At 41.3% G+C, this 27,005-nt stretch overlaps 1 protein-coding gene across 1 annotated transcript in view; it reads left to right on the top strand.

Moving 5' to 3' along the window:
• ces2b (carboxylesterase 2b) overlaps nucleotides 1-27,005 on the top strand; it is a 74,953-nt gene that overhangs the window by 13,637 nt on the left and 34,311 nt on the right. The window contains exons 3-12 of the mRNA XM_069902016.1: nucleotides 3,733-3,874; nucleotides 5,033-5,166; nucleotides 5,910-6,063; nucleotides 9,230-9,334; nucleotides 11,844-11,948; nucleotides 13,890-14,024; nucleotides 15,676-15,750; nucleotides 17,119-17,263; nucleotides 23,952-24,101; nucleotides 26,623-26,695. Coding sequence (XP_069758117.1) covers nucleotides 3,733-3,874; nucleotides 5,033-5,166; nucleotides 5,910-6,063; nucleotides 9,230-9,334; nucleotides 11,844-11,948; nucleotides 13,890-14,024; nucleotides 15,676-15,750; nucleotides 17,119-17,263; nucleotides 23,952-24,101; nucleotides 26,623-26,695 — 1,218 coding nt within the window. The remainder of the gene's footprint in view (nucleotides 1-3,732; nucleotides 3,875-5,032; nucleotides 5,167-5,909; nucleotides 6,064-9,229; nucleotides 9,335-11,843; nucleotides 11,949-13,889; nucleotides 14,025-15,675; nucleotides 15,751-17,118; nucleotides 17,264-23,951; nucleotides 24,102-26,622; nucleotides 26,696-27,005) is intronic.

Genomic DNA, 27,005 nt, shown 5'->3' with positions numbered 1-27,005 from the left:
AAGATATATATCTATATGAAGCTGGTTTTAATGGACCTCTATCTTTTTTAGGTATGGCTGTAATTATTGCCATAGATAAAGTTTCTGGAAGATGGTTGTTCAAAAACTTCAACTACTTCCATAAATAATGGAATCAATAAATCTAAATTCTTTATAAAATTCTACTGGGAACCCATCCTCTCCTGGAGATTTATTGTTTTGTAAACTATTAAGTGCGACTTAAACCTCTTATTCAATAAAAGGACTATCCAAATCATCCTTCTTGAGTAAAGTTTGGTAAAAATAATTGTGACAAATATTCATCTATAGCCTCCTCATCATGCAATGATTCAGATGTATATAAATTTTCATAAAATTCCTCAAATACAGCATTAATTTTTTCTGGTTTATATGTCACTTCGTTTTTATTCTGTTGTTTTGCATTTATTGTTCTTGAAGATTTTTCCACTTTTAGTTGCCAAGCTAAAACTTTATGTGATCGTTCCCCAAATTCAGAATATTTCTGCTTATGTTAACATTGTATTATATTGTAGTTTTTTATTGAATTATTTTTTATATTTATCTTCAGAGAATGATTTTTGAATTTTTTTTCCAATGATGATATTTCCTTTTCCAATTTTTCTATATCCTTCATATATTCCTTTTTAAATTTTGTAAAATAACATAATTTATCCTCTTAAATAAGCTTTCAATGCATCCCAAATTATAAACATGTCTTCTGTTAAATGCAAATTAGTATCACAAAATAGTTGTAAATGTTGTCATTTTTTAAAAAAACAAATCTGGCCTTTTCAGTAACAAAGAATTTAATTTCCACTAATAAACTAAGTGTTGTTTTTCAGCGAATTCCAATTCACTCAACAGTGGAGAATGATTAGATAATATTCTTGTTATATAATCAACATTCACAACTGTAGATTGATCTTGGCAGAAAGCAAAAAAGGTCAATTCTAGAATATGTATCAAACCTTCTAGAGTAAAAATAGAAATCCCTATCATTGGGATGGATCCTTCTCCATATATCAATTAGATTATAATCTTTCATTAAGGATAACAATGTTTTAGCTGCCTTTTATTTAACTATAGTTCTTGATGATCTATCCAGTATTGGTTCCAAACAAAAATTAAAATCACCACCTACTAAAATATTTTCATGTACATCTACTAAATTTAGAAAAGTATATTGCATAAATTTTTGTATTAGGTGCATAAAGATTTAATAAAGTCCAATTTTCAGGGAATATATGACAATTTACCATCACGTACCTTCCTGCCGGGTCCGTAGTCACACTTCAAATTTTAACTAGTAAAATTTTCTTGAATAAAATTGCCACTCCCCTGGCTTTAGAGTTGAATGTAGAGAAAACTATCTGACCTACCCAATCTCTTTTCAATTTCAAATGTTCATTTTCAGTTTAATGAGTAGAAGAGCAATATCTACTCCTAATTTCTTAATATAAGATAAAATCTTCTGTCTTTTTAAGGGCCCATTAATATTAAAAGTCAAAATCTTAACTCCTTTACTCGGGGTTTATTTTAAAAGTGTATAGATTAAAACAATATCAATCACTTCTATCCAGGGAGAATTCCCACAAATTGATCTGGTCCTAGGTGTCATCGTTTTCAATCCAAAAACATTAAATTCAATCAAAATAAAAACATTATGAAAGATTAACAAAATGAAGCCCCCCCCCCCCCAAAATGGCAGAAATATTAGCATTTTACGGGTCGTAGTCAACCCACAAAAACACATGTAGTCGTCAGAAATCAACAAACACACCACCCAACATCCGGACAGAAAAAAACTTTCCATTAGAAGAAGAACACTTCCCCACGCATCTTCGCTTCTTCAATAAAACAGAAAAGGTAAAAAAAATGGCTTGACTCAAATCAGGATAGAAAAAAAATCTAATCTTCATAATTCAAAGGCCCACGTTCTCTGGCTCTTTTCATCGCTAAACTAAGTACCTTCTCTCTATCTTGATAATTCAGCAATCTTATCAAGATGGAGTGAGGTCTCTGATTTGGACTTGGTTTCGGTCTAAGAGCTCTGTGAGCTCTCTTACTCAAGATCTTATCTTCAAAATGATTCGGTCCAAATATTTCCAGTATCCATTCTTGAAAAAAACAAAATTCCTTCTTTACCTTCTGACATCCCGACAATTTTAAGATTATTTCTTCTACTATAATGTGCCAAACTATCAACTTTCTCAAGCAATTTTTCATTCATGAAACCTAAAGCAGAAACCAAATCTTCATTAACATTTGACCTTTCTGCGATACGTTGCACTTCTTCACGGTCATTCTCAGTTTTTTTCTTCCAATTTATCAACCCTTTGTGAAACATTATTTATAAGATTAGTCATGTCAGTTCTAACTTGTTTTTCTTCGACCATTTAGAAATTTAAAATTATTTTCTAGTCCATCCGAAAGCTTGTCAATTTTGGATTCAGTTTTATCTATCTCATTATTAAAAGTCTTTTCCTTTCCTTTAAATCCTTCTTCTGTACTTGCCTCTTCTCTTGCAGTTGCAGAGTTGTTAGAATGCTCCTCCACGTTAAAATATTCAACTTCCTGTTCAGCAGCCGAGGCGCTGGAGTGGTCCTTTAAGGGCTGTGGAGATTATTTTTCGGACTTTTTTTCTTCTACAGCGCGTCTCCATGAGGAGTCGCGCATGCGTGATGTAGTTGTAGTTCTCCCAATGGCGCCGTCTTTGCGGAGAGCCACAGGGATGGCTCTGGAAGGCGGTTGGTCACCAGGGCTGTCTCCAGCGGCTCCAGGGCGGACTTCAGTGGCCTGCTTCAGGGAAAAGGTAGGCCTAATTTCTCTCTCCTTTCTGCCTTCTTCCTTTCGGCATGGTTTTTAAAGCTTTTTCTTTTTTCTGAGACATTTTTTCTTAATATTAAACACTTCAAAGTAACTTCAGAGTTGTATTTATGTTTTAACTTTTCTTAAAATATACTTTTAATAAATCCCTCGGGAGTCAGCAGGGTGCGTGGTGTTCCTTCACGACATCCCGTGACACCCCACCAGTTCTGTCCTTGTTGTTGCACCAAGATAGAGCAATCCAAATCTAGAGGGCATGGAGATAAGGTGAGGGAAAGATTCAAAAGGGATTGAGGGGCATCCTTCACACAGAGGGTGGTGGGTGTGTGGAATGATCTGCCAGAGGTGGTGGGAGAGGTGGAGACAATTGTCACATTCAAAAGACATGCACAGGTAAGGTTTGGAGCGATGAAGCAGGCAAATGGGAAAGCACAGGTAGACATCTTGGTGAGTACAAGTTGGCTCGAGGGGTCTTCCATGCTGTAAACTCTGATGCTCCATCCTCTGCGATTGTCAATTGGCCATTACCTGAAGTCTCAGTCAGATAGCCTTTTGTCCCCTGAGATGATTTCCCATTGAATTAAACCCATGGAGACGTCACTCCATGGACGGAGCATGAAATCCTGGCCGAACAAAGTACCAAGGGTGTGTAGCAGTATTAGAGGTGCTGTTGTTCAGGTGAGGATCAGGTGGCTCAGGCTAATGTCCTGCCCTGGCAATGGAATAATGATTTGCAACGTGGAGGTGCAGCAGTCAGGATTGTGCAGGAGGTTCATTGGACCTCTGAACATCGGGGAGAGCAGACGCAGCCTGACTGGCAGCTCCTGCTGAATGAGTTGCCTGATTGCCGCATGTGTTTGGGTCAGCAGTCTTTCCCCATCACTCCTGGTCTCTCCCACATTCCAGGTGCCTGCAAGATTCATTGCTGGAAGACATGTTGGCGGATTTCATGAAGATTGAGACAAACCTGAGGATGTACACTGAGGATTGCCTGTATCTGAACGTATTCACCCCTGTCCCACCGCACGATACCAAGACAAAGCTTTCCGTGAGTACTGTGTGTGGTGTTCAAGCCCCAACTCGTGAAATATTGAGGAAAGATGTGGGCGTGCACGGCGCAGACACACTCAATCAGACATTAAAACACAAACTGACATACATGCAGAAAAATTAGTACAATGTGTGCAAGAAACACAGATGGAGAGAGACAGACACATACAAGCTCATGCAAGAAGAGAGAGTGGGACAGTGGCATTAGTTTGGGGACTGATACACACTGGTTCCATTTGCAGAGTTGTTACAGATTGATGACATTCCTTTGATAGTGAAGACTGGTTTAATCAGTCATAATTTATGACCAAAATGTCATTCATTTATAACCATGAGTCTTCTCTTGGATCAGATCTTGATTCAAAGTTGAGCTTTCTGCAGAGGGAGGGAAAGGGGGGGATATCACATTCTCTGGAGCAGGGAAAGAGCTGAAATTGAACCCAGCTGAGAGAATTGGATTCTGTTCAAGTTCAGGTTCATTGTCACAAGGACTAAGATGCTGTGATAGAGGTTGCTTTACGAGCAAACCAATTAGCTGTTCCATTCATTAGTACAAGAAAGGCACAATACAGAAATGCAGAGTTATAGAGAGATCCGTTGCGGTGGAGCAAAGGTGTGAGTTCATTCGGGAGTCTCATAGCAGCGGGAGAGAAATCGTCCTTGAATCTGCTGGTGTGTTGTCTCACACTTGTGAATCTTCTTCCTGATGGGAAGGGATGAAGAGAGTGAGGCCGAGGTGGGATGGACCCTGTAACACATTGGCTGCTTTTCCAAGGCAGTAGGAGTTGTAGATGGAGACAATGAAAGGAAGGGTGTGTTTGATGGTCCAAGTTGCCCTCAACACATTCCTCACTTGGGATAGCTCTGCCAAGTTGCACTATGGAACCACATTGTTCCAGAAAGCTCTGCTGCCCAGTCTCTCCAACTGGCTCATTCTGTGCAGGGTGGAGAACAAGGAACCATCCCACCTCATCGCCATATGGTAGGGCCAAAATTTCCATCCCACCACAGGACAGGCTCCAACAGCAACTGCTCACAGCACTGAGAACAGACGGTTACAGGCAGAAATCACTTGTTGTGTCTCTGCAAATTGCCAGTGGCTGGGACACCAGAGATCTGGTGGAAAGTATGGTGACCACTTACTGTCTCACCTCAGGTCATGGTCTGGATCCACGGCGGTGGCTTCTGGGTGGGGAGCGGAAAATTCTATGATGGATCAGCCCTTGCAGCCTATGAGGATGTGGTGGTGGTGGTGATCCAATACCGTCTGGGAGTGCCCGGGTTCCTCAGGTAACTGGTCCCATTCTCCTCAGTACAGTTTTTCAACTCATCCTTCTATATACTGCTTAATTCCCAAGAAATGGGACAGAATGAGGCTCCCTCCACACCATCCTATCCCATTAAACTCACCTGGCTCTGACACTCAGTGAAGCTCCCTCCACACCATCCCATTCCATCAAACACTCCCAGCTCTGACACTCAGTGAAGCTCCCTCCACACCATCCCATCACACACACCCAGCTCTGACACTCAGTGACGCTCCCTCCACACCGTCCAATCTCATCACCTACACCCTGCTCTGACACTGAGTGAAGCTCCCCCTACTCTGTCCCATCACACACCCCCAGATCAGACACTGAATGAGGCTTCCTCCATAGTGTCCCATCATATATTCTCTGTGAGACACAGTGAGGCTCCCTCCACACTGTCACATCACAGACTCCCAGGGCATACTGATATGATTAGTAATTTTGAATACCCTCAGAAACACTGAGGGGCGGAGGGTGAGGTCGAGGGGACCAAGGGGCGGATGGAAGGGACCAAGGGACAGAGGAAGAGAGGCCACCAAGGGTCGGAGGGAGGATGAAGACCAAGGGTCAGAGGGAGAGGTCTGAGGGCAGGAAGGAGAGTCCAATGCCAAGGACAAGCTGTGTCCATCCTGTGTGGGACGTCTAGTGAGGTCTGATCTCCAAGCTGCCTCAATCCCCAGCCCCTCCCATCTGTCACCTGACCACACTGCCTTTCTCCTTCAGCACGGGGGACGAGCACCTGCGAGCAAACTTGGGAATGTTGGATCAGATTGCAGCGCTGAAATGGATCCAAGGAAACATCAAGAGTTTTGGAGGTGACCCCAGCTCAGTCACCATTTTCGGGGAGTCCGCTGGAGGAATCAGCGTGTCACTGCTCGTAAGCTCTTGGTCCCACTTTGTGTTGGTCACTGTTTCCACAGACTGCCCTCTTCAGAACACCCTGCCACATCTGCTATGCCCCACATTGAACCCACAACTCTGCTTGCAGCATTTCCCCTGAACTTGTCTCATTGCCCCTCTCGTAAACAATGCTCTGGGCTGCCCGTTATAATTTTTCTAAATATCCTGCTCTTGCCTCCTTTCAGATGATTTCCTGCCTGTTCCAAATTTCTGCTTTCTCCCTCCTTCAGCATCGTTACATTTGCTGCTTTCCATTCCTCTGGGACCTCTCCAGAATTCCTTTCTGTCTGCTGCCCTTGACCATGTGGTAGAGGTCGCAGGTTCTCCAGGGTCTATTAGTGTAAGGAGTGAATATGTGGTGTGGTGGGCAGAGGGTGTCAAACAAATAGCTGTCCTGACGGTGACGCTTCATGAAAGGTGTTGGAGATGTCATCAGCCAACGAAGTGGAGATCATTCCATCACACTCCTCCCTCTACCTTGAAAATGATGGAAAGAGATGAGTCACTTGTCACAGCATTCTTGGCACAGTGTTTATGTGGTATTCCTCGTGTCTGGTACATGGATGCTGCTGAGAAAGGAATGGTTAAGGTTTGCCTTAGTCCCAAAGAAGTGGGAGAAATAGTATCTAGGGAGGTGCAACAATGCAAAGGATGTTTCTGGTCCTAAGTGTTTGGAGGAAGAGAAAGCCAGAACTGATCATTAAGATAGTTTCATTTGGGACTGTGTTCTGTTCTTTGAGCTGAAGCACAAAATATAAGAGCAAGTTAACGTACGTCACCACGGACAGTTAGACTGCAGTACGTCACAGTGTAGACCACGGTACATCACCATGTAGACCACAGTACCTCACCATGTAGACCACAGTACCTCACCATGTAGACCACAGTACCTCACCATGTAGACCACAGTACCTCACCATGTAGACCACAGTACCTCACCATGTAGACCACAGTACATCACAGTGTAGACCACAGTATGTCACCATGGATAGTTAGACTGCAGTACATCACCATGTAGACCACAGTACCTCACCATGTAGACCACAGTACCTCACCATGTAGACCACAGTACCTCACCATGTAGACCACAGTACATCACCATGTAGACCACAGTACCTCACCATGTAGACCACAGTACATCACCATGTAGACCACAGTACATCACCATGTAGACCACAGTACATCACCATGTAGACCACAGTACATCACAGTGTAGACCACAGTACATCACCATGGATAGTTAGACTGCAGTACGTCACCATGTAGACCACAGTACATCACCATGTAGACCACAGTACATCACCGTGTAGACCACAGTACATCACAGTGTAGACCACAGTATGTCACCATGGATAGTTAGACTGCAGTACGTCACCATGTAGACCACAGTACATCACCATGTAGAGCACAGTACCTCACCATGGACAGTTAGTCTGCAGTACCTCACAATGTAGATCACAGTACGTCACCGTGTAGACCATAGTATGTCACCATGGACAGTTAGACTGCAGTACGTCACCGTGTAGACCACAGTACGTCACCGTTAACAGTTAGACTACAGTACATCACGGTGCAGACCGCAGTGCATCACTGTGGAGTTAGACCATGGTACATCATTGTGTCATCCACAGTATGACACCGTGGATAGTTAACATGTAGACGGCAGCACGTCACTGTGGACAGACTGCAGTATGTCACCATGGACAGTTAGACCATGGTACATCACCATGTAGCCCATAGTACATCACTGTGTAGACCACAATATGTCATGGTTGACAGTTAGACCACAGTACATCACGGTGCAGACTGCAGTACATCACCGTGGACAATTGGATCACAGGTTAAGAAGGTTCGGAAACCACAGCATGGGTTGTAATAAATTGATGAATTGATTTGTGAAGAAATGAGAGATGATGTTTCCTGTCTGAAGGGTGAGAGTGGGAGAAGCCCTTCCCACATTGTACCAGAGGAGTCAGTATCTTGGGGCTGGAGGTCCAAGGTGGCAGTGGATTAGGCTTGACCGACACAGTAAACAGGCTGAATAAACTCCCGTTTCAGTGAAATACTCAATGCTGAGCCTCTGGTCCTGTGTTTGAGCTTCTTGCTATCAGTTTCGTACTTGTTATGAGACAGTAAACTTTGACCAATAGATCCCCCAACCTGCTGTGTCTCTTTATAACCTTGAATACCTCTGGATACCTGCTTGTGAATATCAGCCCAGTGTGTGCTTTCTGCTCTCAAAATGCCACGTTTGACCCCATTGATTCGGCAGGTGGTTGAGTGGCGTGGCCAAGATCTGAACTGATATTTAACCACAGCTCCTCACAGTGTGCTCCCTCTCCCCTAAAGCCCGCCAGTTCACCCAACAACACGTCCTGTTCCTCCTGGGCACCCTTAAACCCTGCGGCACTATCGCTGAATGTTTGGGTAACCTCCATCTGCTTCCGCCTTTTCCGCCCCTCCCTCACCAGCTCCCAGTCTGCCTTTTCTCTCAAACTTCCTACAACAGAGATCTCTCCCCCTCACTCTCTTTCCACCTCCTACCCTTCTATCTAATACCCCAAAACCTTTATGCCCCTTCCCACATCTCTTGCAACCCCTCCCAATCTATCTCTTCTTACTAGAGAGTGACAGTCTCTCTCTCTCTCTCTCTCTCTCTCTCTCCATGGATGCTGCCTGTCCTATTGAGCCCCTCCTGCTTCTCTTCGTTCATTCAAGATTTCAGAGTCTACAACATTTACATTTTTATCCATCATGAATACGTGATTATTGTTTTATCGCAGTAAAACCCTGGTATCCGGCACCAATGGAGAATGGTAGATGCCGGATAAGTGAATTTTCTGTTTGTTTGAGATTGCGTGTTACGTGAATTGGTGAACTAACGGCAAGGTGCACCAATCTTAAACTTCCGGATTTTTTAACCTGGATATTTTCCTCTTTTTTTACCAGTTTCTTGAATTCTGGATATAGGGGTTTTACTGTATTATGATTTTCCCACCACCCACCAACCCCACCACCTCTTACCTTGGAGTCCAAGTAAAACCATCTCCACCAGATCGCTGTAAACTGTCCTATGTTGTTCTACAGTCCAGAAGGAGGAGCTCCTAGGGTGCCATAGCTCATCACCCCTGTTCTTTACACAGCTTGTGTCTCCACTGGCAACTGGATTGTTCCACAGAGCCATCTCGGAAAGTGGCACCTCTTTGATCAGAGGTCTGATCAACACTGATCTCAAGGCAACGACTCAAGTGAGTAGACGTACAGAAGTCAGAATTCTTCAGCTTCCCACCGGCAACATTCCCACTCATTGCAACCACCTCGGAGAACTGGTAACACCCTTGTATGAAAAGGTGCAGGATGGACAACATTTTTCATCTACCTTCAATGTGGGCAACTCGTTAGAGCAATCTGTGTTTTCCCCTGCCCACCCCTGTAAGTCCCAAACCCTGTCCCATCCTCCTGCATTCCACCACCCCCTCCCCACCCGAGTCCTATGGGACTAAGCCTTGTCCCATCCCCACCCCAGTCCCACGAGACCTTATCCCACCCTGCCATCCCTCTCCCAGTCCCATGAGACTAAACCTTGTCCCATTCTCCCATTCCCACCCCCCCTCCCAAGTCCCAAGGGTCCAAATCTTTTCCCATTCTTTCTGATCCCACAGGACCCCAATTAATGGATTCCAATTAATTCTTAGTCTGTCCAGTGCCAGGGGATCAAAACATTTTGCCTCCACCTCCATTGTTTACTGTCTCAGTTGTACTGGAGCAGCTTCTCACTTGTTCAGAAGAATATCAGAAACAGGCAGGAGTCGGCCATCCAGCCTGTTGAGCCTTTTCCACCTTCAATAACATGGTTGATTGGCTGTGAATTCAGCTCCACATGGTCTGTTCACCAGAACCCTTTCTCTGCAGAAATCTAGATAACTGGGTCTTAAATACATGTAATGAGGCAGCCTCTACTGATTCCTTGGGCAGAGATTTCCATAAATGGACACAAGCAGTTCCTCCTCATCTCCATCCAAAATCTGAATCTTGAGGCCAGTCCCCTCGTCCTAATATTTGCTCCAACTCTGCAGAGGACCAGTTGCTCAACCCACTACAGTCCCCAGTGACACAGCGGTGCAGCAGGTGAAGTCACTGGTTCACAAAGCCAGGCAGCCAGGTTTGATCCTGACCTCTGGGGCTGTCTGTGTGGAGTTCGCAGGTTCTCCATGTGGGTTTCCCCTGGCTGCTCCTGTTTTGTCCCACGTCCCAAAGACATGCAGGTCAGTAGGTTAATTGGCTGCTGTTGAGTTCGGGGGAGTTGATGGGAGTGTGGGCAGAGTGAAGTGGGATTAGGGTACAGTTAATGTTACAGAGTGTGATAGTCAGCGTGAAGTCAGGCCAAGGGCCTGTACTGGGCTGTAGAACTCCCAATTAACCCATTACATTTCATCAGATGTATTCCCGATGAACAAATTCCATCCCATTATCCCTCTTGACAGAGGATCACAATGTTTAGCACCTTCTCCTGTTCTCTCCTGGTTTATTGAATTCAAATGGCACCACATGAGACATGAGGCAAACAAGCAGATGCTGGAAAGTTGGAGACTTAATTTGATGAATGTTTTAATTTCCATATCTGCTGTCACATCATGGTCCCAAGGTTTTACAACGTGGAAGCAAACCCTTCAAGCCAACTCATCCATGTGATGGTTATATTTAAGCAGGTTCCATTTCCCAGTGTTTGCCTCACATCTCTCTGAACATTTCCTTTGCGTGTTCTGGTAACTGCCCTCGCCTATTCCATTTCCTCTGGTAGCTTTTTCCATACTTCTCTTTGAATAAGAATATAAATGACACTTTCCAAGCTCTTGTATTTCCCAATTTCAAAACGTCATCTTCACAGAAACATAACGACAATATTCTGAATTACTATCTTATTAATCCAGTAAATCAAACTTCATAATTTCAGCTGTAAATAGCTTTAATTCATTGATAAAAGGAATAAACATTTAGTAATAACTTAGCATTGAGATTTTCATATAAAATGTTTATTCCTTTTATCAATGAATTAAAGTTATTTACAGCTGAAATTACGAAGTTTGATTTACTGGATTAATAAGAGTAATTCGGAATATCGTCGCTTACGTTTCTGTGAAGTTGTTTTGAAATTGGGAAATACGAGAGCTTGGAAACTGCCATCTATATCCACCTATGACCTCTTACCTGTTAGCTGTGCTCCTGCCCCTCCCCCTTCCTCCCTTCTCTCTGTCAACCACCTCCCTCCACATTTTTTATCCAGGCGTCTGCCTGATTTTCCAGATCCCAACATAGGCCCTATGCCCAAAACATTGGTTACCCTTTACTTCCTGTGGACACTGCGTGACCTGCTGCTGAGTTTCTCTAGCACCTTCATGTGTTGCATTCGACTCCAGCAGACTTTTTTGTTTAATTCTCAGCACACTAGGGACATGGGAAGCAGGATCACACTTCCTGTTCTGGAGATCTTGTGAGATGGCATCAGTTCATTAAGATCTGTTGCAAACCTGTCCTTTAGCAACAGAACACTGCAAGAACTCAGCAGGCTCCAGCAACCCCTGTGGAGACTTAAGGCCAAGTGATGTACTATTAACTCACGCCTTTTGCTTCCATGGATGCTGCTTGACCTGCTAAGTTCTTCTGGCGTTCTGTAGTTTGTTGCATGCTCCAGACTCTGCAGTCTCTTCTGTCTTTGATCCACTTGAGTCACAGTCCTTTCTCTCAACGCTCCTGTAGATGATCGCCAATAAGACAGGCTGTGGCACGGAAACTTCATTGAAGTTCGTCAGTTGTCTCCGGAACCTGTCGGAGGAAGAAATGCTGAACCTCACCAAGATCAATGTAGGTGCAAGCTACTCTCTTACCTCTTAATTTGATGAATGTTTTAATTTCCATATCTGCTGTCACGTCATGGTCCCAAGGTTTTACAGCATGGAAGCAAACCCTTCAACCCGACTCATCCATGTGATGGTTATATTGAAGCATGTCCCATTTCCCAGTGTTTGCCTCACATCTCTCTGAACATTTCCTTGCATGCACTGATAACTGCCCTCGCCTCTTCCATTTCCTCTGGTAGCTTTTTCCATACTTTTCTTTGAATAAGAATATAGATGACACTTTCCAAGCTCTTGTATTTCCCAATTTCAAAACGTCATCTTCACAGAAACGTAAGCAACGATATTCTAAATTACTATCTTATTAATCCAGTAAATCCATTTCCTCTGGTAGCTCTTTCCATACATCCACCACCCTCTGCAAGACCTTCTTCACTCAGAAAATGGTGAGAGTTTAGATCAAGCTGCCAGCCGAGGTGATAGATGCAGGTTTGATTTCAACTTTTAAGGGAAGGTTGGATAGGTACATGGATGCGAGGGGACTATTGTCCAGGTGCAGGTCAATTAACTGTAAAGGATCAATGCTACCAATTCAACCCACTGTCCTGGCCAATATTTGTAAAAATGTTTAACATACATATGCATGTAATAGTTGTAGTTTCAAGATCAATTTTCGGATAAAATTTAGAGCAGTGGTTCTCAACCTTTTACTTTCCACTCACATACCACTTAAAGTAATCCCTATGCCATTGGTGCTCTGTGATGAGTAAAGGATTGCTTAAGGTGGGTATGTGAGTGGGAAAAGCAGGTTGAGAATCACTGTTCTGGACCCAATTGTTACTGAAATATTTTGCTTGAGAAAAATTGTCATTATTGAAATCCTGCACATAACGAGTCAATGAGGTACGATTAAAATAGTGGTTTTCAAACTTTTTCTTTCTACCCACATCCCACCTTAAGCAATCCTTTACTCATCGCAGAGCACCTATGGCATAGGGAATACTTAAAGTGGGATGTGAGTGGAAAGAGAAAGGTTGAGAACCACTGATTTAGAAGGTCGATTATTACACACATACTACTTTTGATTGTTGCAAGTACCTGCACCATTCAGGGCGTCAGGAGCTCAGATGGGTGGATGGCCAGGCTAAATAATAAGCAGGTCCAATTTTACAAGCGATGTATGGAAAATTTGAGGGCCAAAAATTTTTTTTTGGCGGGGGGAAGTCGATTATTACACGCGTATATATGGTAAATGTTTACTTGTCACAAAATACCCAATACAGTTAGAAGGGTTTATCTTCAAAGTAGCCTTCTAACAGATTATCTCTATCCGTCATACTCGCATGTAAAGAGTACAATTTAAGAATATGGGATTACAATGAAAAGGAAGATCAAATTAGCACCAAGCAAGGGCAGCATGAGAGCATTGTTGTTGGTTCGTTTAGGAGCCTGATGGCTGCAGGGAAGAAACTGTTGGCCTGTTGGTGCATGCTTTCACCCTCTTGAGTCTTCCTGATGGGAGGAGGGAGAAGAGAGTGTGTTCCAGCTGGAGTGGGGCTTTCAGTATGTTGGCTGCCTTCTCTACGCAGCAGGGGAGATATACATCCATCACCGAAACCTTTTGGTAGATCCTCATCACAAAGATGATTGTAAAATCTTGATGTGCTCAAAATTGGCATCACAGCAGGTCCTATATTTCAACAATAATCCAAGGGCTTTTGCCAGTTTTAGGATGACCTGAGATCTTTCTCCCTGTGCCTTGCCTACAGGACTCCTGGAAGAATTCGGCCCAAAATGTTACCATTGAGTTTTCCTGAAGTGATTCTCTTGATTCTATGACCATCCCCACCGCCCCCCCCACCCACCCACCCAATCCTCCACAATGCCTGAACACTTTTATGGCCTGTGCCTTTGGCACTAACCTTCCCTTTTGGTGTTTCCATTTAAGACATTCGCACCTATCGTGGTGGATGGGAGCTTCCTGTCCAAAGAGGCTGAACATCTCCTTGAGGCAAAAGAGGTCAATGTGGTCCCGTACCTGTTAGGAGTCAATAATCATGAAGTTGGCTGGATACTTGCAAAGGTAAGATTAAATATAAGCTTGATGTAGGGGCTCAACAAAACGTCCACCATCCATCCCTCTCAGCAGGACAGGCAACATCATTGGAAGCAGCTTATGTTTTAGATCCAGATTTCAGCATCTGCCATCTTGTGACTCCTGATCAATTGAAGCCTCTCTTTGTCTGATGTATTGGGTTCACAATATTTGTCAATGTGACTAATTCCAAAGTGTGTGTTGAGATGTACAAGATTTTACAAAGTAGATCATGGAAGCTATCCTGTTAGGATCACAACCCTGGGGGTTTGTGAGGGAACAATGTTAAACACTAGTTAGTGCTGATTGGAAACTCTGAGGAAAACTGGGCTTCTAGATGGATGTTGGAGAGAGAACGACGAGCAGAACTTTTGGGGAATGGGTCAAGTGGTATCTTGTGTGTCCATATCCAGTATGTGGTGGGCTGGTCCTGATCACCAGCCCTGAGCTAAAGAAATCAATTTCAGTGTCTGTCTAACCACTGTCAGGGCTGGGAGTCAGGCCTCTGGCGGGGCTGGGAGTCAGGCCACTGGCGGGGCTGGGAGTCAGGCCACTGGCGGGGCTGGGAGTCAGGCCACTGGCGGGGCTGGGAGTCAGGCCACTGGCGGGGCTGGGAGTCAGGCCACTGGCGGGGCTGGGAGTCAGGCCACTGGCGGGGCTGGGAGTCAGGCCACTGGCGGGGCTGCGAGTCAGGCCACTGGCGGGGCTGCGAGTCAGGCCACTGGCGGGGCTGCGAGTCAGGCCACTGGCGGGGCTGCGAGTCAGATTGTTGGGGCTGCAAGTCAGGCCACTGGCGGGGCTGCGAGTCAGACTGCTGTTGGGGCTGAGTCAGGACTACTGGCACCATCATATCAACCTACAGGAGCTCTTTCGAGAGTGTCTTGGCCAGCTGCATCACAGTGTGATACGGTGGCTGCAGAGAAATGGATCAGAGGTCAATCCACAGGACCATAAGAGTGACAGAGAGGATCACTGGCATCTTCCTCCCTCCCTGCCCCCCCCCCCCCCCCCACCCCCACCATTGAGTGATCTACCAGGATTGTTATCCGGCACACTATATCTTTCCACTACTCCTGTCGGGACAGAGATACAGGAGTATCAGAGCCAGCACCACCAGGTTGAGAGCACAGCATCTTACCACAGGCAGTGAGGATGCTGAATGACTCAAGGAACTGCACACACTAACCATACAAAGCTCTCATATATATGAAAACATATCTATCTATTTATTTATTTATTTGTATGTATGTATGAATACTTGTCAGGCATATGTATTGCTTATCTGTATGTGTCTTATGTCTGGTTGTGTGTCTTCGTGTTTTGCGCTGAGGACCGGAGAATGCTGTTTTGTCAGGTTGTACTTGTACAACCAGATGACAATAAACTTCTCTGAGTCCGGCACTCGCTGCAGTTTTTGTCAGGAGTTCTGTTTCCTATTGCTTATTGAGACTGTAATTAAATAAATACTGCTGTGAGTCCCACCTACCACTATAATGGGAAACTTTTCCCTTTGCTGTCAATCAACACCTTTGACTGCAGGACCACCCATTACTGGGGTGGATGGTCAGCTGACTGTATTGCGATAAACTGCCATTGTACATACTGATCCTCAATTTTATCTGTTGTGTTCATTCAACAGATCTTTAATCCACCAGGCTGGGAGGAAGGGATGGATCGGGAGACCTCAGCAAAGATCAACAGAGCCACACGACTTGTGAGTTTCTATGCAATCCCATTACCTGACATTTGAAATTAATTCTTGCAAACTTCTTCTGTCTGTTAAACCTCAAACAGATATTGGAGATAGCTGCCAGTGCCTTATGGTGACAGTGGGTGATAATGCTGAGGGTGACTGTTCCATTGATCAGGACTGGTGTTGGAGGTGTGTACCATTGCACAACCTCAAAGAGCCATCTGAAAACTCCTCATGTAGAGGAGTGGAGGCAGGAACACAGTGAGCTGGCAGATGTTTTGATGGGGAAGAAAGATTGTCAATAGGTGGATGGACAGGGACTGCAGAGACCAAACTGATCAATGTCAGGGTCCTCATTAATACAACATTAATAAACATTCTGATGCCTCCACAGAACAGGATTGTTTGATACTGGATTACCAATGCTTTGTATAATAGAATACAGATCATCTTGAGAAGGATATTTCTGATCCAGTGTTGAAATATTGTATGGAGCCCCTCAGGTTTCTGAGACTGGACCTCTGGAGAGTTGAGCAAAACCCTCCAACTTTTCTTATATCCATGTGCCAATCTAAGAAACTTTAAATGTCCCTTATTTATTGAACAATTAAGGACATAATTTAAATACTTTCCCTCAGGGACTGTTTCAAACACTTTCTTAAAGGGTGGTGGAGGTGCAGTCTTTGAATTTCTTAAGGCGGAAGTATTCTTGACACACAAGAGTATGGTAGTGGGAATGGGAGATGAGCTTATCATTGAATCACATTGTGGAGTAAATTAAATGCGGAACAACCGACTCCCATTTCTACGTCACCTACGCAAGATAGAAGAGAATTCTTTTTTATTTTAATGATATAGTACAGTAGAGGGTCCTCCAAACCCATAAAACCTGTACCACCCAATTGACCTCCCAAACCCCGTACATTTGGATGGTGGGAGGAAACTGGAGAAAAACTACATAGATTATAGGAGAATATACAAACTCCTTACAGACAGCCTGGATTTGAACCAAGGTCGCCAACACTGTCTGTGCAATGCCTTCCAGTCAGTGACAGCTGGAAGCTTTGTTGGAGGGAGGTGGGACTAAAGAGTGAAGGCCTCTGATTGAAAGGTGGATCTGTCAAAAGCAAGGAGAAAACCTGGCAGTGATCTAGAATTCCAGTGCTCCGCTGAGTTTAAGAGGCATTTAGACAGACACATGAACGGGCAGGGAATTAGAATGGAGAGGCAGTGAGGAATGCAGCCCAGGCAGATGGGACTGGTTTAGAATCAAATTGGGCACATACATCATGGCCCAAATGGCCTGTTTCCTTGCTGCATTGTCTGTGTAACCATTGTCTGGTGGATTCCTTCTGCTGGATTAAATGTGCTGTTCTCGTCTGAGGGCAGCTAACGGAGGAAGAATTTCAACACGTTCTGGATGAGTACATGGGGGACACACAGGACAGGATAAAGATCCGAGACCTGCACCTTGAAATTTTGGGTGATGTGTTAATGCTGGTACCTACCATCCGTTCAGCAAGACTGAGCAGAGGTATGATATCCAAACTGAATGCCCCAGCTTTCATCTCCCCCATCCGTGCCTACCTGCTCACCTTGCCCCCCCCAACCTGCTTTCCTTCCACCCACTCTACTCCTCCCCCCCCCCCCCCCCCCCCCCGGCTTTCCCTTCTCTTATTGGATTGAATTATTCATTGGCACACATACAAAGAGGCAGTGGAAATCTTTGTTCATCGTGCTAACCAGGCACCTTACAAAAAGACACCACACTCCAGCACCATTTTGGATTCACAGAGTAAAAGTTCACATAAACTGGTAACAAGATTAATGAGGACAATGAGAGAGTTTAAATTAAACTCTTTTGATAAACGTATCAGTTATTAAATATTCAAATTGACTTTGTTCAGGTAATCTAAAATTCAGTCCCAACTTTCTTTTTAAGTATGATTTAAGTTGATAATAAGAAAAAAATAGTATTATTGGGTATATTATACTCGTCTTTCAATTGGTCAAAAGTAAAAAAAACAACCTTTACCTTTTTATTCCACAGTTATACCAAATAACAAAAAAAAAATTAACTGTAAAAGGAATTAAAGGATTTTGCTTTAATAACATTCTAGCTAATTGATAATTCTTCATTCCTCTTTCTACATGGATTCCATTCCATACTTTAAGTATATGTTTCAAAATTGGTGTATCTATTTTCCCTTTCAACAGTTCTTTGTGTCATTTATACAAAAGATGTTCAGAATTATTTTCCCCATTTTACTTTTTTCAATTTGTACCCACGCTGTCTTTTCACTAATCTGATAACAGGAAGACAAAAATCTAAGTTGAGCTGCTTGGTAATCATTTTTAAGATTAGGCATTCGTAGTCCCCCTGATCATATTTCCATGTTAATTTTTCCAATGCCATCCTAGGCATTTTGTCTCACCAAATGAATTTTCTTACATTTTTATTTAAATCTTGAAAAAACGTTGTTAGTACAGAAATTAGTAATGATTGGAATAGGTATTGTATTCTAGGAAAAATATTCATCTTCACATAATTTATCCTTCCTATTAAAGAAATCAGTAACTTCTTTCATCTTATTAAATCTTCTTTAATTTTCTTCAGTAAAGGTATATAATTTAATTTAAGTAAATTATTCAAATTCTTATCAATATTGATTCCTAAAAATTTAATCGCCTCCTTCTGCCATTCAAATTTTTTCATTTTCTTAGCTTTAGTATAATCAGTCTCGATCATTGGCATCACTTCACTTTTATCAATATTTACTTTATAACCTGATATTAACCCATACTCCACCAAACATATATTTACTTTGTTTCGTGAAATTTTAGGGTTTGTAAGATATATTACATCATCTGCAAAAAGTCTAATTTTATGATCTTTATCTTTTATCTTAAAGCCCTTAATGTCATTATCTCTTCTTGTCACCTCTGCTAAAGGTTCTACGGCCAATGCAAATAAAAAAGGTGACAATGGACAACCCTGTCTAGATGATCTTTCCAATAAAAAAGGTTTTGATATTTGTCTCTTTGTAACTACTTTAGCCTTTGGGCGATTATATAATGCCCTTATTCAATTTATAAAATTTACTGGAATTCCAAAAACCTTCAATACTTTAAATAAATAGTCCCATTCTGATCTATCAAATGCTTTATCTGCATCTAAAGCCAAAGCTACTGATGGCATTTTACTTTTTTGAGCTACATTTAATAAACTTAAAAACTTAACAATATTACCAATATTCTTGATAAAAACCTGTTTGGTCCATATTAATCAATTTAGGTAAACATTTAGCTAATCTATTAGCTATTAATTTAGACAAAATTTTATAATCTGTATTCAATAATTATATAGAATATGAAGATTAAAGCAAAATATTCTTCCTTTTTTTGGAATAACTATTATTAATGCTGTTTTAAACGACTCTGTTAAATCACAGGAGTCATTTATTTGATCCAACAATCCCATATAGGGATCAAAGACTCTTTAAATTCTTTGTAAAATTCTGGAGAGAAACTATCTTCCCCTGGAGCTTCATTATTTGGTAAAGACATCAATATGTCATATAATTCTGTAACAGTAAAATAATTTATTAATTCAATCTTCTCCTCAGTATTTAATTCTGGCAACATAATTTGTGATAAATATTCATCTATTTTATCTCCATCCTTCAAGGATTCTGATTGATATATTATAAAATTTCATAAAAACATCATTAATACCCTGTGTTTAATAAATAAGATGACCTGATTCCTCTTTTATATCTATTATTGTTTTTTTTTAAACTTTATTTAAAAGAATTTAAACAACTTACAATCAAACATAACAGAAAAAAAACAATTTTTTGGTATAAATTTTTTTAAAAAACCCTCCCACCCCTTCAGCCTAAGGGGAGCCAAATATAAAGATAATACAATGATTATAAAAAATATTTCAAAGTATTTCTTAATTCATATACTCCAAATAAGTAGACCACATTTTAACAAAAAACAAATAATTATCGTGCAGATTACATGTAATTTTTTCCATAATAATACAATTTCTCAACTCATTATGCCAGCGCATAATGTAACCTCCACATTATCCTTCAAAGTGCTAGCTACACATTTTCGTGCTACAGATAACACTAAACGTACAAATGCAATTTGAAATTTATCCAACCCTATCAAAGAAACCATATAACCCAACAAAAAGATACTGTTAGACCCATGGCTATTATTGTTCTTGATAATTGCTCTGTCTTCAATTTCTATGCTAAAACTTTATGGACTCTATCTCTCAAGTCATAATATTTTTGTTGAGTTCGCCTTGTATCTCTCTCCATTTTATATATTTGTATTTCATTAAATTTAATTTTTTTTAAATTCCATTATTCTTTGTTTCTCATCATTCACTTGATTCTGTAATTCTTTTTACAATTTTGTTATTTCATTTTTGAAATTATTAACTTCAGACATATATTCTTTTTTTTAATCTTAGCTGTATAATTTATTATTTGCCCTCTTAAATAAGCCTTCATAGAATCCCAAACCACAGATTTATTGGTTACGAAGTGTTCGTTAGTGTCTAAAGTTTAAATTAAACTCAACAGGAAATCACATATAAAATTTAAATTAAAAAAAATTATAATGCCTTTCTGCTAGAAACCTGACAAGCTCATTGACCTGAAGCACTTATTCTTTCACCCTCTCCACAGATGCTGAGGGTTTCCAGCATTCTTGGGTTTTATTTCAGATTTCCAACATCTCCTGGTATCTCGTCAGTATCTCCTGATTTTGAAAGAGTGGGAAGATCCCGAAGTTTCCAAGGTCAGGGACAAAAGAGGGCCAAAGAACCTGCCCAATAATCTCATGGTTGAGAGGGAGGGAATTCGGGTTCCATGCTCCTGATTGCTGCCCGGTAACTCTTAGATTAGAGAGGGTGCCTATGACAAGGAATGGAAACCAATAACCTGGGCAGGTGCCAGAAATCTAAAACAAAACCAGAAATGTTAACTCTATTTCATACTTCCCAGAAGCTCCCTGATGTGTTTGTTTCCAATACTCCCTGCTTTTGCTCCTGCAGGGCCCGAACATAAATGATTAATTGAATCGTTTTATTATCACTTACACTGAAATACAGTAAAAAAAAGCTTCTTATTGCGGGCAACCTAGGGAAGATAATCCGTACACCAGGAAAAGCAACAGTAACAAGTAAATGAATGCATAGACAGACAGAGAGATGAATAAATAGATAAATTAATGAATGAATAAGACAAAATAGATAAGACACAGCGTAGGGACTAATGTAATACTGGTTAAAGTGCAGATTATATAGAAAAATAACAACAGCACAGGGGCATCATATTTTTGTTTGAATATTTTATTTAAAATTTTAAATCATGATACATACAGTAGAACAAAAGCAAATAATACATATTGTCAATAAAGAATACATGGTATATAACCCAAAAAAACTCTAACCCATGCTACTATCATTACAACCCTCCCCCAAACCTCGCTAACCATCTAATCTACTCCCCCAAAAAAAGAAAGAAAAGAAAGAGAAAAAGAGAAGAAAGAAAAAGATATAAACCACAATAACATAATTAATTACCATGAATTGGAGCAACACCACCACGGACGGCATGGCCGACACCACACGGCATGGCCAAAAATTCAAAATTTTAAACCCATATAATCCAAATAGAGGCTCCCAACTTTCTGATAAAAAGGTAATTATCACATAAATTATACATTTTTTTTCCAATGGTATACAGGATCTAAACTCCATCTGCCACCTATGTAAATTCAAATTAGTTTCATTTTTTCAAGTAATCGCAATACATTTTCTCGCTACTGTTAATACTAATCTCAAAAATGCAATTTAAATCTAATTAATCTTAATTCCAAACATATCTTTTTACTATTACCTAGCAAAAATATTGATAGGTCCATTTAAAATTTAACTTTAAAAATGTCTTGTAAAAATTCTTTAAGCCATATCCAAAAAGGTTTTACCTTATCACGAACCAAGTAGAATGTAAAAAGGAACCTATTTCTTTCTAACATCTAAAGCATAAATTTTTCAGGAGTCAAATATAATTGATGTATAAAATTATAATGAACTAATCTATATCTCACGTTGACTTGTCATTTTAGTCATGCTATCTTTACATAGGTTCCTCCAATCATCTTGAGAAATGGCTGTCCCCAAGTCTTTTTCCCATTTTAATCTAGATTTTTGTAAATCTAACTTAGGCATTTTATTCTGTAATAATGTATACATTTCAGATATAAACCTTTTCTTCCCACCTTCTGTAAGTAAATTTTCAAATTTGGTCTGTCTTGGTAACCTTAAAGTATTCCCGAAACTTATCCAATAACGAGACTCTAACTTGATAATAACAAAAAATATGTATTTGATTGTATTTATATTTTTCTTTCATTCTCTGGAAAGAAATAAAAGTAACTAACCTCATAACAGTCCTGTAACAGTTTTAATTCCTTTCTGATCCCATATTTTCAAAAACTGATTATCAGACATAAAAGAAAAATGTTTATTCTGAAATAAAGGTGTCTTACTTGAAGTTTTCCCCTTGTGTACCTATTTCCTCATTTATCTTATTCCATGCTTCCATTAAATGCATCAAAATAGGTGAATTATAACTTAGAGCTCCATTTATAAATAAACTGATCCATCTTCTTCTCATTAATTTGATATAATTCAATATCTTCCCATATCAATAGATTTTCCTAATCAAACATTAATTAATAAACTTTAATTATGCCGCATAATAGTAGTTTTGAATATTCAGAAGCTGTAAACCTCCTAATTCATATTTCCAAGTTAATTGTTGTAAAGACACTCTTCCCATTTTATCTTTCCATAAAAATTTCCTTACTATAAAAATCAAATCTTTAAAAATTTTTTTTGGAGGAACTTTACAAGGAATAGATTGGAAAAAGGTATTGTAGGAAAAATATTCATCTTAATACAGTTAACTCTACCTATTCATGTTATCGGCAAATCTTGCCATCGATTAAAATCATTTTTAATTTTTTGAAATAAAGATAAAAAATTTAATTCAAACAAATGATCAAAATTTTTATCTATTTTAATACCTAAATATTTAATTTGATCTGACCACTTAAATTGAACAATATTCTTACAAGAAGTATAATCGGCATCAATCAATGGCTTAATTTCACTTTTTTCCAATTAATTTTATAACCAAATATTTCTCCATACTGTTCCAACCTGTCATTTAAACATCTTAAGGATTCCTGAGGTTCTGTTAAATAAATCAAAACATCATCCGCAAACAAATTAATTCTAAAGTCCACAGATTTCACTTTAATACCTTTAATATTACTATCTTGTTTTATCAATTGAGCCGATGGTTCAATAGCTAATGCAAAAAGTGCTGGTGACAAAGGACAATCTTGTCTTGTAGATCTTTCAAATATAAACGGCGATGGTGGTAGCGCAGATGTAGTTTTTCTTCCACTTGGAGCTAAGAGGGGCACGTCATACAGAACAGAACATACACCACCACCCCCCATCTTGCTCCGCTCTTCCCTCACCACACTGCAGAATTTCCCCTCCTTTATTTTTCCCAGTGGCATCTGAAAGTTACTGTTGAACCTTTTTTCACTAACCACTGCAAAAAATAATCTCCGTATCATCAGTGAGCCAAAGTCTCTCTCACAAAGCTCCTCGATGGTCCCTTCCTGGTTTAGAGCACTTGGATCTCGCCCAATGGATCTCAGCCTTTTATTTACACTCTTATTCCACCTTAAGTAATCTCTTAAATAACCACAGAGTACCTATGCCATAGGTGATCTAGCCTTTAGATTGCCCAGACCAAGGACACCAACTACACCTTAGATTTGTACATGTGGCCATTCAGCCCATATTCCTGGCAGCCACCACTGGATTGTTAAAATCACTTCCCAGGTCTCAGTTTATGGGCCTTCCGACTCCTCAAGAGAACTTTCAGGAACATTGGAATGGGAAGGGTTCTGTCCCTCTGCCATCCTTTCAGACACAATACCCCTCACCACTCAGTGAGGATAATCCATATTAGTTCAATCTCTCAGGTTAATTTAAACCCCTCAGTTCTGACCTGTCTGCCAAGGGGCTGAGGTCCTTCCTGTTCATCCTCTCTCAGCATCCCCATTCCCTGCACTTAATGAGGAAATACACTTCCATTGCCTTCTCTCCTCAGATGCAGGGTCTCCAGTCTTTCTGTATGAGTTTCAACACAGGACAAGCATCTACAATGAAACCCGCCCTGATTTTGTGAAGGCTGACCATGGCGATGAGGTTGGCTATGTTCTTGGAAGCTCATTTTGGAATGGGGACATTATTGTAACAGGTGAGGAGAACGCAGAGAATTTAATAATCTTTGAGCATATCTTCTCTCTCAGTTCAACACTCCTGTGTCCTTTTGTGTGTGTATGTGTGTGTGTGTGTGTGTGTGTATATGTGTGTGTACTGACTGGTTGCAACATGGCCTGGTTTGGAAACTCAAGCACAAATAGATATCCAAACAAAAGGTGGCAGAAATTGGCAAACACAACCAGGTCCATCATGGGCACTGACCTCCCATCCATTGCTAGACATCTCTGTGAAATGCTGCCTCAAAGGACCCTCATCATCCTGGTCACAATCTCTTCACTGCCACTTATGGCCGGAAGACCAGCACCTGTAGTTTCAAGAGCAGGTTTTGCTTTTAATGGCTATCAAGGTCTTGAACTTCCCTGTACTTCGCAAACCCAAACCATAAACTACTCCAGGACCAACAGATCTGTCTGCACTATTGAATCATCATTTTTTTTCTTGCATTAACTGCAACTGTGAATATTTATTTACCTATCCTTTGATATTTATCTCTTTTTCCATCTTAGCAGATTATGTTAATTTACACTATTGTAGTTGGTAAGCAAAGCAAGAATTTCAATACATCTGTAGAGTGTACTTGTGTATATGACAAACTGTCATCTCATCCTTTGTTCGCCATCTCCTATACTAGTTATTGTATCTGTTTGCTGATGGTCAAGTCCCACCTGACAGGTTTGAGTCTGTGTTTTGATCCTGATGTAGGGTTGGGTGGAGTCCTGGAGATTTCATCACATTTCCCTCCAGTAATCCCACCCCTCGGCCTCTTCATTGGCTGATCCTCATACCTTTTCCTTCCTTTGAAAAGTCAATCATCTCTGTCCTTGACACTAGACTGTCGGTCAAACAACTCATCCTTTACTAACCACCATTTGTCTGAGGTGTTGCAAGGAAATGCTCTTGGCATCCTCCAAGCAGACCGTACCATTATCAACTTTTCCAATTTCCATTAACACCCCCTCCCTCACCCTGTCTCCATTCCTCCAGCTCCCCACTCCCTTCCCTTCCTTCACCTACCAGAGAGCTAACCTTAGCCTTCTGCTCTCTCCCCCACCACAATGATTCTCAACCTTTTTCTTTCCACTCACATGAAGTAATCCCTTAGAGCATCTGTGACATCATATAGGGTAGATAGTTAGTAAGGGATTACTTAAGGTGGAATGTGAGTGGGTGGAAAAAGTTTGAGAACCACTGCCCCATCACATCTCAGTGTAGATCCATTTGTCCCCCTTTACTTTGGATGCTACTGACCTGCTGACCTTCTCAGCGTGATTCTGTATTGCACTTCTCCGCTTCTTTCTCTTCTCGCTTTCCACCCATATCCACCTATGAGTTCTTCCCTATTAGTATGCATTTCTTCCCCTGGCCCCTTCCCCGCACCTTTTTTTTTCAGATGTCTTTTCCAGATTCCCGACAAAGGGCCCAGGGCCAAAACATTGGGCGCCTATGGACCTACTGAGTTTCTCCAGTACTCCTGTGTATTTCACTTGAACCCAGCATTTGCAGGACATTTTTGTTCAACTCGTTTATAACTCCTTGTTGATTTTTTTAATGTTTAGCTGCTAGAGATGTCTTGGATTAACTCGGAAGAGCCACCTTCATTGGACAAAGTTGTGTTGTATTCTCTGGTGTGTCAGAAGCTGAGAGGCCTGGACAGTTAGAATCTTTCCCCATACACTAGAGGATAGGTGTTTAAAGAGAGGGGGAAAATTTGAAGGAGATGTGCAGGATACATTTCTGAACAGAGAATGGTGGGTGCCTGAAATGGGCTGCCAGGGCGGTGGCAGAAGCAAATACAATTGTTGCATTTAAGAGGCTTCCAGACAGAAGCAAATACAATTGTTGCATTTAAGAGGCTTCCAGATAGACACATGAATATGAAAGGGATATGGATCAGAACACAATCTGATGGAAGATCTGTGCGGCAGAGAACAAATGGTCATTATTTTGTGCTGGAACAAGGGTTGCAACATCATTGAGAAGATGGCTCAATGAAATACTGACCATTCTTTTTCCTCCACAGATGCTGTTTGACCAGTTCAGTTCCTCCAGCTGAGTGTTTGTTGCTTGGTTTTGTTTCTTTTTGTTCTTCCACCATGAACATTTTTGTCATTGAATTTTCCCTCCCTTCCACCTTATCACAGGTTTCCCCCTTGCCCTTTCTCTCCTCCCCATTTGTTTGATCTTGAATATAGAGGTTAGTTACAGCACCAGGCAACCGGGCCCAGGGTTTGAATCCCATGCCGTCTGTAAGGAGTTTGTACATCCTCCTCATGTCTGTTTGGGTTTCCTCCCACCTTCAAAATGTACCGGGGGTTGTAAGTCAATTGGGTGTATTTGGGCAGCATGAGCTTGTGGGCCGAAAGGGTCTGTTACCGTGCGGTATGTCTAAATTTAAAATTTGAACCTCTCTCTGAGTCTGCTGGAGCTCAGGTGCAGTCTGAACTGAGGAGACCTCCAGGCACATGGTCCATCTTCTAATGGTGTGACTCTTACAGTGAATGGCACTGCAGAAGAAGTGGACTTGAGCAGACGTCTGATGAAATACTGGGCGAACTTTGCCAAGAATGGGTAAGCAGCATGTTTCTATCTTGAGCTTGCCAGCCCACACTCACAGGACTGTTTCCACATGAAGATAATTCAGGAGTGTATGAGAACTTAGAACCATGAAACAGAAGGGTTATGTGGCAGCGGTGTCCAAGGGGAGGAGGTTGAGAAGGGATCTGAGTCGCCTCTGGTGAGAGACTGCAATGCACTGCCTGAGGGGTGGTGGAGACAGAGACACCAACAGAATGAACAGATCATCTCGACAAGCACCCAGATCGCGCGCCAGGATGTTGGTGTATGGGGTCAGTGTAGATGGGTATTGGATGGGTCAGCA

This window comes from Narcine bancroftii, chromosome 10, assembly GCF_036971445.1.
Source record: "Narcine bancroftii isolate sNarBan1 chromosome 10, sNarBan1.hap1, whole genome shotgun sequence".
Lineage (NCBI taxonomy): Eukaryota > Metazoa > Chordata > Chondrichthyes > Torpediniformes > Narcinidae > Narcine > Narcine bancroftii.
The sequence above is the reverse complement of the archived record's forward strand: the minus strand, read 5'-3'. Positions and strand labels throughout refer to the sequence as shown.